The sequence below is a fragment of the Numida meleagris genome, chromosome 7, assembly GCF_002078875.1.
Source record: "Numida meleagris isolate 19003 breed g44 Domestic line chromosome 7, NumMel1.0, whole genome shotgun sequence".
Classification (NCBI taxonomy): Eukaryota; Metazoa; Chordata; class Aves; order Galliformes; family Numididae; genus Numida; species Numida meleagris.
In genome coordinates this window covers 24,531,799-24,545,803 of record NC_034415.1, presented here as the reverse complement: position 1 = coordinate 24,545,803, position 14,005 = coordinate 24,531,799, and the positions used below count along the sequence as shown (strand labels likewise).

At 41.2% G+C, this 14,005-nt stretch overlaps 1 protein-coding gene across 1 annotated transcript; it reads right to left on the bottom strand.

Moving 5' to 3' along the window:
* FAM159A (family with sequence similarity 159 member A) lies at positions 264-13,923 on the bottom strand. The gene is given in 4 exon segments (XM_021404280.1): positions 264-720; positions 722-791; positions 7,570-7,709; positions 13,716-13,923. Coding segments are annotated over 4 exon segments (420 nt in total). The 5' UTR covers positions 13,898-13,923; the 3' UTR covers positions 264-692.

Genomic DNA, 14,005 nt, shown 5'->3' with positions numbered 1-14,005 from the left:
CAATAGTTCAAGTTCATATGAAATTTAAACAACTTCAGTAACCTCTTTTGTTCTAAAAGAATGTTACTTCTGGTTTAAAATTAAGAATATATTTATGTGAATCCCAGGGTTGGAATCCTTGAAGGAAACCAGATGACAAAACTAAAAGTGGCAAAAATCAATCTTTCTCCCCTCTGATCTTTGACTTTTTTTTAATTAACTTCATTTTGCTGGGAAATTTCCTCATCACAATAATTTTAAGATCTGTGATAACCTTCTGAGGAAACCAAGTGATGAATTAAGAAAAAACAACACAAGTGAATGCCAGATTTTATTGAGGTACTGCATTGCATTCACATGTTTGTGAACCAAACCATCACACTTGATTATAGATCATACTAATGATGCAAAGACATCACGTTAAGATGGCACACAAGGAAAATTTTAAAAACTCTTGCTCAACATAATTTGGGTGTACCAAATTATGCTCTGCCTGACAACTGTTATATCACTGGAACTGCACAGCATAAGACGACAATTCACATGAAAATAACTATCAGCAGTATCTGGTGCAAATTAAAATATATACTTCCCAGTACAGTAACCATACAGAAATACATATCCTGGCACAGCCTCAGGTTGGCGCCTTGATATCAGCTGTGATTGCTGCAACCTGGAAACAACTCTGGAAGAGTTGGTGAGGTTCTTGTGGGTCACAGTCTATCCTTGTGGCTGAGGACATCTCTCGAAGCCATTTGGTTCTGTCAACAGCTTATACTGGTAAGAGCCATGTGAAGGATGCAGTTCCATACCTGCAAAATAACGAGTACAGTTAAGAATTAGACTAAACGGGAAGATTTACTTCTTCTGCTAAACACCAGAGTTATGGAACTCCTACAAACAAACTCCAAACAAACTACACAACTCACTGCATTTCACTGGGATTACTACTTCCAACTTAACGCGTGTCAAGAGAAGAATTATACTCCTCAAAGGAATCACTACAGCTATGAACACTAATGCCTCCCTGGGAGCAGATGGGCAGATCTGCTTTTGCTCCTCTCTGTTTTGTAGCAGGGGATTTCTTCCTGCATGCGATAGAGACTTCATGCACAACGGTGCTAGAATAAGACAAGAAAAATAAAAAGACTTAGCTAAGTAGTTCATCTAACATTTCTATGCGGTGCTTCTTGGAAAAATGTACCACTAATACTTATATTCAACTGCATTTCTTTTCTCTTTTTTTAGCTAGACATACAATGTGCACCTGTGTGTATCCTTCCATTCCTGAAGGATAACAAAATATTCAAATTACATTTAAAAAATTTATACGCAAAGAAATGATTACTGTGCATGAAAACAAGATTGCTTCCAAAGTGAAACACAACAGCTCTTGGCACAGCTAGGTTGAGAAGCAGATGTTTGTCTAGATACGCAAAAGTAATGGGTATGCGCTGAAGTCTGGCCAGAAAATCTCAGCTAATTCAGCTACTGACAGAAGTCCTGAAGTGTGAAATCTTGGATTTCAAGATACGTGAATACTAGCTGCAAAGAGCATTCTAGCTGGACTAGAATATCAGTTCAATACTGCTTCTTTGCAAAGAATGCTGCTTATCTGAATTATCAGTGATACTCTTTGTAGATCCTAGATTTTCTTTTGCTTAAGACACTGAGGATGAATACACAATCCTGACTAACTTAAATCAAAATGCACAAGACAAATGCAAACCTAGATTTGTGCCCTTTCTTGGGCTTTGCTGTCTCCACATACAGCATTTCTAATTAAATACCAATCAGAAGGGAGCTCAGATGTTCCTATTATGACCATCACTTTTTCACCAGACTAAGAAGCAGACCGATATGTGCCCAGACACAGCACTCAAGACTGTCTCTACTCAGAGCACACTGACAGACACTTCCTTCCCAGACCCGGACACAGTCTAGCAAGAGCCAGGGTCTACCGGTGTCACCTTAAGGTTGCCTGAGGCTAAGACAGCCCTCCTGCACATTAAGGCTCTGAAGTTACTTATTTCACTTTTGAAAAGTCTGTTCAAGATTCCTTTTGAAGAAAGCCCCACCCACTGCTTCACTGCCTAGATCTGCAAGATTTTCTTTTACTAAATATGGATCTAATTGAATAGATAATTCAGCTTATTACTTACCTTGCCCGTCACAGACTTCAAAAATAATCAGTCCTCCTCTTTACTTACCAGAACAATGTCACTCATCTTTTCTTTTCTAGACTTAAGCCAGCCTAAGCATGTTCTACCTCTCCAAAACCTTGAATGCTCTTTTTCTTGTCTCTTTTCAGGTTTATTAAACATCTAAAGAACATTGTATTACAGGTACTGCTAGCACTATCTGGAGTAAATGATTTCATTACATCCTGTATATAGGTCCCATTCTTAGTATGGGAGAGTAAAAGAAAAGCCCAGAACATCAATATCGTTCATCACAAACTATAAATTCCTAAGATATTTGCCTCCCCATTGCTTAGCCAGATATTCTCCTTCAGGTTAAAAAAAATCTTTTTTTTTTATTTTAATTAAATACAGTACTTTGCTTTTATCCTTATTGCATTTCAGCTCTTTGATTCCAGAGCATTTCTCCAAGGTACAACGATAATACTGAGTGGTAGTTTTATCCCCTAAAGTCTAGCAATCCCTCTCAATTTGGTGTCATCCATGAATTTTATACAATGCTCTTTTAATTCCTTGAGTCAAGCTGTTAATATTCAACTGGGATGGTACTACAACATATTTCCCTATAAAAATATTTCAGAATGAGCATTGAAAACTTTTGCCTAATTTTCATAAAGACTTGTAGTTATAGTCACTTATCTTCATGAAATCTGTGTAGTTATCACAACAGGTTTAAAAGGAATGCCTCCAGCTCCCTGGCCCCCTCCTTTCCCTTATGGTAAGCTACATAATCAGCAATAGTGTAGGGGTCCTGTCATTAACATAAATATGGAATTTGGCAGAAGTATGCACGTCAAATTTAGCTGCCATGTGTGGCTTTCTCACAACAGTTGAAGGTTTGCAGCTACTGATGGACAGTCACCAAATAGTGAAGACATGAAATCTGCAGCAAGCAGACAACATGAAAACAGGACCAAAAAATAAGCAATTAGAGATCCAGAATTTTCCACCAATCCTTAACCTGATTATTCACTAAAATTAAAAAATGATCTTGCCCCCCTTCTCACTTTCACTGAAAGTTCCCAGCTGCTCTATTCTAGGTTCTGGAAGAAAAAAGGCTGAGAATATCGTTTTCCTTGTTTTAGCCCAGGAGAGGGATCTGAAGTGTTTCATGATGAAGCCAGCCTCATTCTGCCAACAAAACAGAATTGTATAATTCATCCATAAAAAAACTTCCGAGGTTTTTAGTCTTCAGTCTTCATATTATATACACACTCAAACTATATAGTGAAGTCCTTTGCAGCTGACCTTTTAGTTCTGTCCTGCATCTCTCCTCCTGTAAGGAACAGTATGTAGCAGGCTACATTTCATAGCACTCCATAAATACTGGTCTCCATAACATGGAAGGAAGCAGGTAAACTGAGGCACAAAGGAATGAGAGGCTTGTGACATTATAGAAAACAATGCCACATTCACAGACTTGAACTGTGATCTCATTTCAGTACTTAGTGTCCACCTCAGATATTTTCCGATTTTCTCTCTGCAAAAGGCTGCAGGATCATTTTAAGGCTTCCCATGGCATTTTTAATTTCTCCTGATTTTGCAAAGGAAATGTGTAGAAGGGGTTAGAAGTTCCAAAATTAGTTTTGTTACTCTTAAGTATTTACAGCAGGACAAGTAACTTGTTCTGATCACTGCTAAGAAGGATGCAATTGCACTTAAAATGCACAGGGTGGCATTTTTTTTGGAAGGGTACAAGAGAGAATAAACAGAGCAGGGAACTGACATCTACTTTCCTGCTGATCTAAGAGCAACTGCTGAGCAAACAGGCTTGCTTAGTTTTCTGCGAAATATAATGCTGATCAATGGCATGGATTCTCACATTCTGTGGGTGTTTAGCCATGAGCTTCCACCCTCCCTGCAGAAAGGGAAATGAACATTTCATGCCATCTGAAGTCACCTGCATTATTCATGAATTCCTCTCAAGTCTGAAGTACAATTTTTCCGTATTGCAGTACATTTTAAATACTATTTTGCATGATCTGTGCCATAGGCAGTTTGACCTTTAAACATGATTTTAGCATAGAAATCAAGTCAGTATATGAGGCTTCATTTTCTCGCATGATAACACTGTTCATTTCTATATCAGACTGGACTCAGCAATCATAAAGAACATCAGCAAGAAGCAGAACATGACTAAACTACCAACCAAGTATTCACTGCTCTTACCTTCGGTCACACAGGAGTCCTTCTACCAGTTAATGCCTGAAGAATTTCTTTTGAATGATAACTTTAAAAGGCTGTTGCCTTAGTAAGGTCTAGGGCAGCTCAGACAGCAAGAGGAAAAGGACAGACAGCATCGGGGAAATGTAGTCTTCTTTAGCATACAACCATGAAGTGGCATTTGTGCTCAAGTAGATCAAGAAGAGATTTCTGTGGAAATACTCTTCCAGTCTCTCTGTAGATACTTTCCCGTGCAAGAACAGCATCAAGGTAATGTAATCTTCCCTGGCACACCTCTGCAAAGAAGTATGCATGTATATAGAGTAGACAGTTAAGAGGTCTATGAGGACGCAACTCAAGGTCTCTCCCACTCTTCTGTTAGCACTTTTCAGAAAGCTAAAAACTCATATGAGGAATCACAGCATTTGACAAACACTACACATGCATCACCCAATACAGAACAGAGCTGAGGGTATATAAATACAACAGAGTAAAACGAAACGTTCTTACTATACCTGTTTCCTTACAGCATTAGTAGAATCCATCCAGTACCTCTATTTTTTTTAACATAGAGAGCTCCCTCTAGTCTCACTGTCTGAAAAACAAAAGCATTTTTAGTAAAACAGATGGTATTATTCTTCCTTTAGTTAAAAGTAGTAATACATAGATATACCCAGTGCACTGGAAAAAAACAATTCCTGGAATCTTCCTTCACAACTGTTAGATGATCATTTCACGTCCCATTCCTGAGCCTCTGAGAGGCTGCAGTTACTAGCATACTTGTGTTAGAAAAATAAACATCAAGACAAAGAGGAGTTACTTAAGGTAGCTGCACTGAAGTGTATGAAGGACTCGTATTATGCAGTCAAGACTCCTAAAAGAAACGGTAAGAAAAACTTCCATATTCGTGAAAGTAGATCAGAACTCTAAGACCCTCACTCCTTTCCAAAAGGAATGGGACACTTTTGCCTTCACAGTACCTTCCATCTAGTCATACCAAGCATTGTGTGGTAAAAGGCTCACAATACTTCTCCGCAGGAAAGAAATACCACCCTTGCTTTTCAGAAAGATTCCTACTTTCCTGCCTGTTTACCTTACTGGTCCCACTCCTCTCCGGAGGACTATTAAATCTTTACTCAGTTCTCCTCATCTTCCCTAAATGTTTCAGCCTTGCAATCTGGGGATGTTCTAGTTCCCTACATATTGAAGGGGACAAACCATTTACACAAAGAAAAGCTTATGGTCAAAAGGAAAGCAAAACCATCTAAAGGCAAGACCACTCTAGTTCAGAAAAAGCAATACTGAGATGAGTTCACAGGTAAAACTCATCTCATTCCAAGGCTCATTCTGAAGCTTCTAAAACTTGTTTTTATTGCCTACAGATGATTATGCTAAAATCATAGCAAAGAACTGAAAGAGCAGGAGAGCAGCTGCTTTTATTGTTCCCTAGGCCTGAAAGCAGCTAACCAGCCATTCTGTAAGAGACTCAGATTTTGCATAACTTCCACGCAAAAGGAACCCAAGTGACGAAGATAAGGCTTGTCAGTGAAATCCTTCAGGTTTTTCAGAGACCTCTCATCCTTGGCAAAGCAATAGGCTTTCAACTTTTGGCAGCCTACGTCATCAACAGCTAGAACTATCAGAACTTGGATGTGAAATAATCAGCATTCAGAGCAGTCAAAGCAGCAGAATAATAGGTGAGAACAGGACAAACAATGCAATCTGAACAAAGCTCAAAACAACATCAGAGATGGTTAGGAGAGCAGAGATGTCTCAATATCCCGAGTCCTAACACGTGGAACTAAAACAGAATGTGAACATTGGATTATCAGTGGGAACAAAAGGAAGGTTCTGTAATGCCACAGCAGGACGTGGTTTTGCAGCAGGGGTCAAGTCCGTGAAGGAAAAATGGAAGAACTTGGCAGCAGCAATGTAATGGCACCTGCCTCCTTCCCAGTCTACCATACCCCAAATGTGCCTGCCACAAAAATAGAGACCGGGAGGAAAACAGCACTGCTGTCCTGGCAATGGCTTAAAAGTTGATGCTGTAGAAGTAAAACTTGAGAGAAAACATAGAATAGTAAGACATTCAAAAGTATAAAGTCAGTTTATAATTAGAATACAGTCATCTTAGAAGAGTTCAGTGGACAATTTGTTCACCCCACCTAAGAGTTTATTTAGGCTTCTCTATGTAGCAGGACTTATTTCCGCTGCCTTTCTCCTGATTAAGTGTCAAGTTTTCAATTTGCAGATTAGTAGCAGTTTGCTGAATGTGTGACTTTCACTTTGGCAGCCTGCTCAGCTTATGTAGCTACAGAAGAGATTCTGCATTTCCTGAGAGCCCTACAAAGTACTTTTAGACTAAAACCTGCATTCTCTGGAAAACAAAACAAGATATAGGAAGTTTATTATAAAGTGGACTGAATTAAACACACATGCGTATGCTTACTACTGTACAATAGGTTATAAATACAGTAACTCACTGACCATCTATTGCCATTCAGGTATGGAAGCACTTTAAAAGCTAGTAAAAAATTTGAATTTGAAGTGATGCTTGGTGGTGGTGGATACTGTATTGTACTGGCTAATCTGCATATGTATTAATTCTCTTACTAAAAAAAAAAGCATTAATACAACTGACCATCAAGAAGGTCCTCTTTGAAAAGGAATGGAGAAAGACAAAGCTCTTAGTCACCTTTCAAGTCTAAGCCACAAAAACTGGCTGAAGCACTCACAAGCAGCCACAGGTTCTCCCTATGCCAGTAGGCCACAAGCACTGTTTCTGCAGGTGTCTGCTCATGCACAGTTTCAGAATACTGTTACAGAACAAAAAAGAATGATCCCTCCCTGTAAAGAAAACACATTTAAAGCTTACTTTGAGTTTCTTATCCCTAGAATGAAAGCATTATTATATATGTATGCATTTAAGCAAGAAATTCAAAGTAACTAACTCATTCAGCCTCTTGCTTACAATGGGATTTATTTGTTGCATCCTTAATAGGTATTGTCAAATTTTATACCCTTCCTACTAATAAGCTTGTGCGAAATATTTTCATTTGAGTTCACTACAGATTTCATTCAGTAAGTAAAACAGCAAGATAACGCGGCATCATCTTGAAGAGATGTCAGAGAGAAAATGTGTTGCTGGATTCTTCCACATATGTAATGCCAAAATAAAGCTTTTACTGTGGAGGAGATATGTATGTCAATAACAACTGAAACTCACCTGCCATCTGTAGGCTTAAACCAGTATCCAGTTTGCTGCGTGGCTTTGTGCTGATAAACAAATAACAGAGAACACACACAGTGATGATAAAAGCAAACAGGACCACCGCTGCTATTGACAGGCCCACAAGCGCTCCAATACTAAGAGAGAAAACAAACAAATTAAGTGTACAAACATGCTGGAATACCCATTAAAACAGACATCAGAATTATTCAGGTAGGGGAATGACTGTTTTTACTGTATAGAAGTTTAGAGCTCAATACTCAGTGTATGCATATGAATGTATATCTATATAGTGGCATTATTTCATTGTCCTCAGAAGGGCCAATGTCATTACACAGTGGTTCAACACCCAGCCCTTTGACATTTCATACTGGCTATGTGTAGTACTCCCTCAGTGTGATTTAAAGGATGTTTATGAAAATCAGCAGTAACTTCCTACAGTAACTTGTATCAGTGAAATCAAACTCCTCCAATCATTTGCACACTCCCAGATAAGCCACTGGAAAATTCAAGAATATGCGCCCTGTGCTTCCCAATTGTAGCAATCAGAAGGACCAACACGATGGAAAAGGCGTTACAAAGGAGGTGGAAGGAGCAGCACGACAGCAAGGTGCTAAAAAGGAAGGGAAGTAGAGCGCTCACCAATATCAGAAGACTCTGGGTTTGCAGGGAAAACCTCCCACCAAGGAAGAACCTCCAGAAAGAGATCCTTCCTCAGTGGCAATCAGCCCTTAAATGAGGCCTAAGAGGGGTGGAGCCTGGCTCCAACCAGCCCCTTCTGGTCACACAGTGAATTGCCTTCACCTGTGCTCCCAAGGCTGTCTGGGTCTTTCCTCAGGTGCTCAATCAGTGGTTCAGGCCATGACTCAGCAGTTCCCATACACCAATTAAAAGTATAGCTAGAAAGATAGACAGCCTTTGTGCAACCTTCCCATTTGAGCAAAAACTGAAAAAATTGGCAATGATCTTCGCAAATAGAAAGTTAAAAAAAATCAAGGCATTTCAACACGAAATTAAAGCAAGCTTTTTTTTTTTTTGCTTTTTTTTTAAAAAAAAAGAACAAACATTAAATTCCTTCAGTTTTTGCAATTTCCTAACAGGATTTATACCAGTTTAAAAGAAGCTCCTAAGTTCGCATGCACACACAGGGATTCCAGAGTTCCAGGTAACTGACATAAGTTCCTCTTTCTCAACTGTGGCTATTAAAGCTGTATTTTCAGTCTGAACTGCCACTTCCATTGCAAGAAAGCCTTACTAGAGAACTTTAAGTAAAGCACACCTTTGTAACAGACTTCTCTCCAAGGCTGACATGTTCATAAAAAACGGGAGAACAAATGTGAAAGCCACATTCAGTTCTGCCAGCAGCTCTGCAGAAGTACTGTGATCATTGTTGTTCCTCTTTGTAACCTGTATCAACAGATTTTATCAGGATACTACATCTGCAGGATAAAAGCTGCTTTATACTATTTCCACAGATGCTCAGTAAGAAACTATGTGTACATACATACATTTTTTAGCAGCTTCCTTATTTCTAATCCTTCTGTTCAAGTCTTTTCCTAATACAAAATTTCCATGCCAAAATAAAGGGCCAATTGCAATACAGCCCACAGTTTGCTCTTCTGAGCCCTATTCTAAGATTCCTTTCAAATAACAGTCTGTGGTGCAGGACAAATACATCATCTATCCAAAAGTTGAGCAGAGTTAGCTGTTCTGAAGCTATAATAATAATACATCAGAATAAATCAGGTATGTATGAATTATAATATACATTTTTTGTTCAGGCAGCTGTTAGTTCAGTTGTAGCTCTCCTCCAAGCAGAGGCAGAAGATGACACCAAGCAGCACAGTTGTGCATTGTGCAACACAACACACCAGCATTTTCATTACAGAACTTGTGCAAGTTGGTTTTTATAACTCACAAACCATAGGTAAGAAAAGCAGTTCCTGGAGAACGCTCCCATATTTCCCACTACAAGTCAAGACTTGCACATTACATAATAGGTTATACGCCACTAAAAATGTTTGCCATGCTGCACCAATGTGAAAAGATCTTACCCAAAACATGGAAATTGTCACCACAAAATTCTAGATTTCCCTTCCTAAACCAACCCAAATTAAGACAGTTACTAAGTACTGCTTTTAAACCAATTTTTTTTTTTTATACCGCATTGTTCTCAATGTGCTGGAAACTATCAGCCCTCTTAGAATGTACTATTCATTTCTTAAAGGTTGATTCTGGGTTAAAGTTCGAGAGTAGGTGTTGTTTCTTAAATGACTGAATTAACTCAGGAATTGATAATGCCTTCCACAGCTCTGAACATTGAAGCATCTTCAGACTTTTTTTTTTTTAAGATAGTTCTCAAACAAAATACCAAAAAAAAGCCATCATTTTAATGATAACTCTTCCCTGAAAATAAAGATGCCCTTCAGTAAGTCCCCTAGCTTATACAAGGATTACTGTGGTGCTGCATATCCATCTGGAAAAGCCTTTGTTAAAAAGCTTTTCACCATCCTTGCACCTTTCCTTCAAGCAGCGGGTGCTTGAAGTCCACCCAGCAGTCCGTAGGTCTCAGGTTGTGTCTTCAAGACCAGTCTTCTGGTAGCACAGACATTCAGTTGGAAACTAAGCAGCAGCTCTTGTCCAAAGCTGTGGCCTCAGTAGCGCTAACCTACCCACCCACCCTCAAAACAATGATCTAGCGTAAAAGCAGCTACGAAGTCGTGGGAGGAATCATGGTGGCATTTACACAACTCTTAGAACGTGAGCAGTGGTAAGCTTGACAGAAAATCCATAAATAAAACTCTCCCAATATTTTCTACATACAACAACAATGCAGGCACGCCACAAATATCGCTGACTGCTCTGACTGCTGTTAGACAGTGCCACGTGCACACTTGCAGCACTGCCACACACCTGCACAGCCAGAGGCTGCGTGAGCTGAAGCTGCATTGCCCTCAGGCTCCCAGGGCTCCCTCTGCTCCTGCCTGGAGAACTGCTGTGTAGGCCATCAACACTTCTTTCAGCGAAGGCTCAGACACCTATTGCTATTTTTAGTCCTTAAAACTAATCCATCCACACCAACAACAGCCAGGAACAATTTAAATATTGGCTAAGCAGATGCAGTATGTCCACTGAACGATTAAAAGGAAGCTCATGAGTCATCTGGGTCTGAGTGAAACAAATGTTCCTAATACCATTGCTGCAGTGATGCGCTGTGTGTAGTATTTGCAAAACCAACACATATTGACAAGAGACCAGCAGACAAACAATAGACTTGCTGTTTTGGAAAGCCAAAACAAACTCCCAAAGATCTGCACAGCAAGGCAAAGCCTGGCTAGAGCAGAAGGGCACTGTGGCTCTACAAGTGTTAATTAAGCATCTTGAACAGCAGCTGTACTTGGCCTGCCCAAGTTTTAATAAAATAAATAATACTACATGAAGCTTACAAGATATAAGGATTTGGAATGGATATTGTAATTTTCTTTGATCGTGAAAGAAGCCATAGCATTTGCAAAATCAACTTAACTGAGCAGTACCACAGTAATTCTAAGTCTTTAAAACAAAAGATACTGATTGAAGCCAACAGCATCACAGCTCAGTGCACATTTTACCTGCTCAGCACTTCTCAATTTTCATCCAGTTTTGGAGGTAAAGCAGAAGTCACAATGACTGCAAGTCCAAGCACAGCACATTGAAGGGTAAGCTGTTCAGTGCTTTGCTCACTGGTGTTTTGTAGCATCTGTTTTTTTGTGGTTCCAGAAGCTACATAACCTTCTGGTGAATTCTACACCCCCGTCTTTTTGCTAATGTTCCCTTTCCTGCTCCACACATGTCTGGCTTGAGTCAAAAAGCATCCTTTGCTTTTCTTCACTGAGATCAACCTATCCAGAAAGGTGGAAAGGGATCCTGGGCCACTAACAAAAATAAAATACATTATTTGATCTTAAGAGCTAGCAAATGAAAGGGTAGCCAAGAAATTGCTAATATTATAGATAAAAATGTTTAAAAGTATGAAATGTCAGAGTTGCTTGAAGATCAATTTATGACTGTTGTTGGAATTGACTGTTCTTTCTGCATTAGATATCAAAAAAGGGGTATTGATCTAAAGAAGTAGAGCACAACGTATTTTGTATCTTGCCCTTGAAAAAGTAGAAATACCATATATTTCAGTAACATATTTTAGAAATATAGTTGTTGAATTATGTGATTAATTCTCACTTGTAAAACTGTAATAGTTGTGAATAGTATGGGAATAGTATTATGGACTGGAAAGCATGCTGTAAGGCTGTTCACTGCACTATCCAATCCTAGTGCAGGAGCATAATTTTTCAATTTCATTTTTCTGTTGTTCTACCACCTTAAAAAGGATTCCTCTGGCCAAAATGTTCAGACTATCAAAAAATTATACCATCTGAAGTTAAAACAACATGGCTATTTGATGAGAAAAGTGTAAAATGCACACTTAGGGATGTCAATCACACAGCAGGGAAGCTGAGTAATTCTGTGTCATTCTTCACAGATGAGGATGCTTGGGAGACTCTCACATTCAGTGTCAGACAAACCAGACTATATTAGACAGGTTAAATGAATGCAAGTCCACAGCACTGGAGAGCAAAACACTGAAGGAATTATTATATGAAACTGCAGGACTGCTGGCCAAGGGATGCAACACGGGGCCACTGCCAGAGGACTGGGGCACTGGGAATGCAACTCCAGCCTAACACAGAGCTCAAGAGGGGAACCCAGGAACTACAGACTAGAACACCTGACTTCCACGTGGGCAGCACAAAGGTCTATGAAAAGAATAGTTAAGACCACTAAGCCAAGAGATAAACACAGCATCAAGGCCCCAGGTGCTCAAGCTCAGGGCCAAGCTTGCACAGGTGAATTCCTTTGGGAGAGCTCTGAGGGCTGCTGCTCCTTCCCTAACAAGCTACTTTTAAGTGAGGCTCTTACCCTGCACCTGACCACAGATTCTGTTCATCCAGGCCCTCGCTCACAAATTTACCTCCTGATTTGACCATGGACTTTTCTTGCAGGGATCAGTGGGCTGTGTCCAACTGGTTACCATCTCCAGACCTGCCCCTGAGCTGCTCACTTGACCTTTCCTCAGTCATGTGCCACTGCTGTGGACTCGTCCAGCAGTTGCAGGGTTGTATCTGACTGCAGCTGCTGCCCCCAGCCCACCCTGGCCAGGCCTGCCCTGCTCAATCCACCTGGATTCAAGGGTCTGGTCCCTTGCTGGTGAAGCCACCATCCCCAGCCACCTACTTACCTTTTCTGCTCTTGAGAAGCTGCTTCCTATCACAAACTTGTGTAAAGCAGTCAGCATTGCCGTAAGGGGATAGTACCACCTCCCCAACCTGCTGGCGTCTAGGAAGCATCAGTAGGCAGATCTGAGCGATCCTGAGCTCTTCTCCTAGCAATTAAACACTACAAGGGCAAGGAGTGCTAGACAACTCACAGAAAACCAAGCAAATGGTCTAAAGCAATGCCGATGTGCTTCAACATGCACAACATAGCTAAAAATAAACAACACCAAACCTACATCAACTCAGAACTGCCAGTTCTGAACTCGAGAAAAAAGTTTGAGTGAGTGACAGTTCAATAAAATCAGTGTCAACCTGCAGCAAGAACCACAGACATCCACAAAGCGCTGGCCATCAAATGGAAGGATTTTGAGCCCACGACTGAAGGCACCATTTTGCCACTGTGTAAAACACTGTCCTACCCCCCACCTTGAGCACACGGCTCTAGGTCATGCACCTCCAGAGCAGCACTGTGGAGACAAAGTGACTAAAGTGATCAGAGCAGCTCCAGGACGGCCTGACCCCAACCCACCCCACCATCCCACAGACCACATCCCTCCGCGCCACATCTCCACAGTTCTTGAACACCTCCAGGGACAGTGACCCCACCACCTCCCTGGGCAAAAAGCAAACTAGGAAGAAGAAAACTACCAGGAAGCAGTATGAAGCAGATAGAAGGAACTATCCTCAAACCCACCGCGGCATAAGGAGAACGCTCTCGGCAGCAGCTGCAGTTCTACCACAGCCCTCGAGGGCGCAAAGTCTCAAAGTGCCTCAGACACAGACAAGTCCCGGCCAACGTCTCTCTCCCGCCCCCAGAGCAGCCCACCCTACCTGAGCCACCACATGTAGCTGTGCTCGTAGGGGAAGAAGCTGTGGGGGTCATCGCAGCAGTACTTGACGTCCTGGAAACCACAGCAGTACACGGCGCGGGCATCGCCTCCCACCCGCGGGCAACTGAAGCCGCTCACCAGCACCCTGTCGGCGTTGAGGTAGCTGCTGCACTCGGAGCTCATCGCGCTGTGGCGGAGCTGCCCGCCGCCTCGGCTCCGGCGGCACACGGGAGGGAGGTGGGGCGGCGGCGGGCGGAGCTCGGGCGGCGGGTGGGGCAGGCGGCGGCCCCT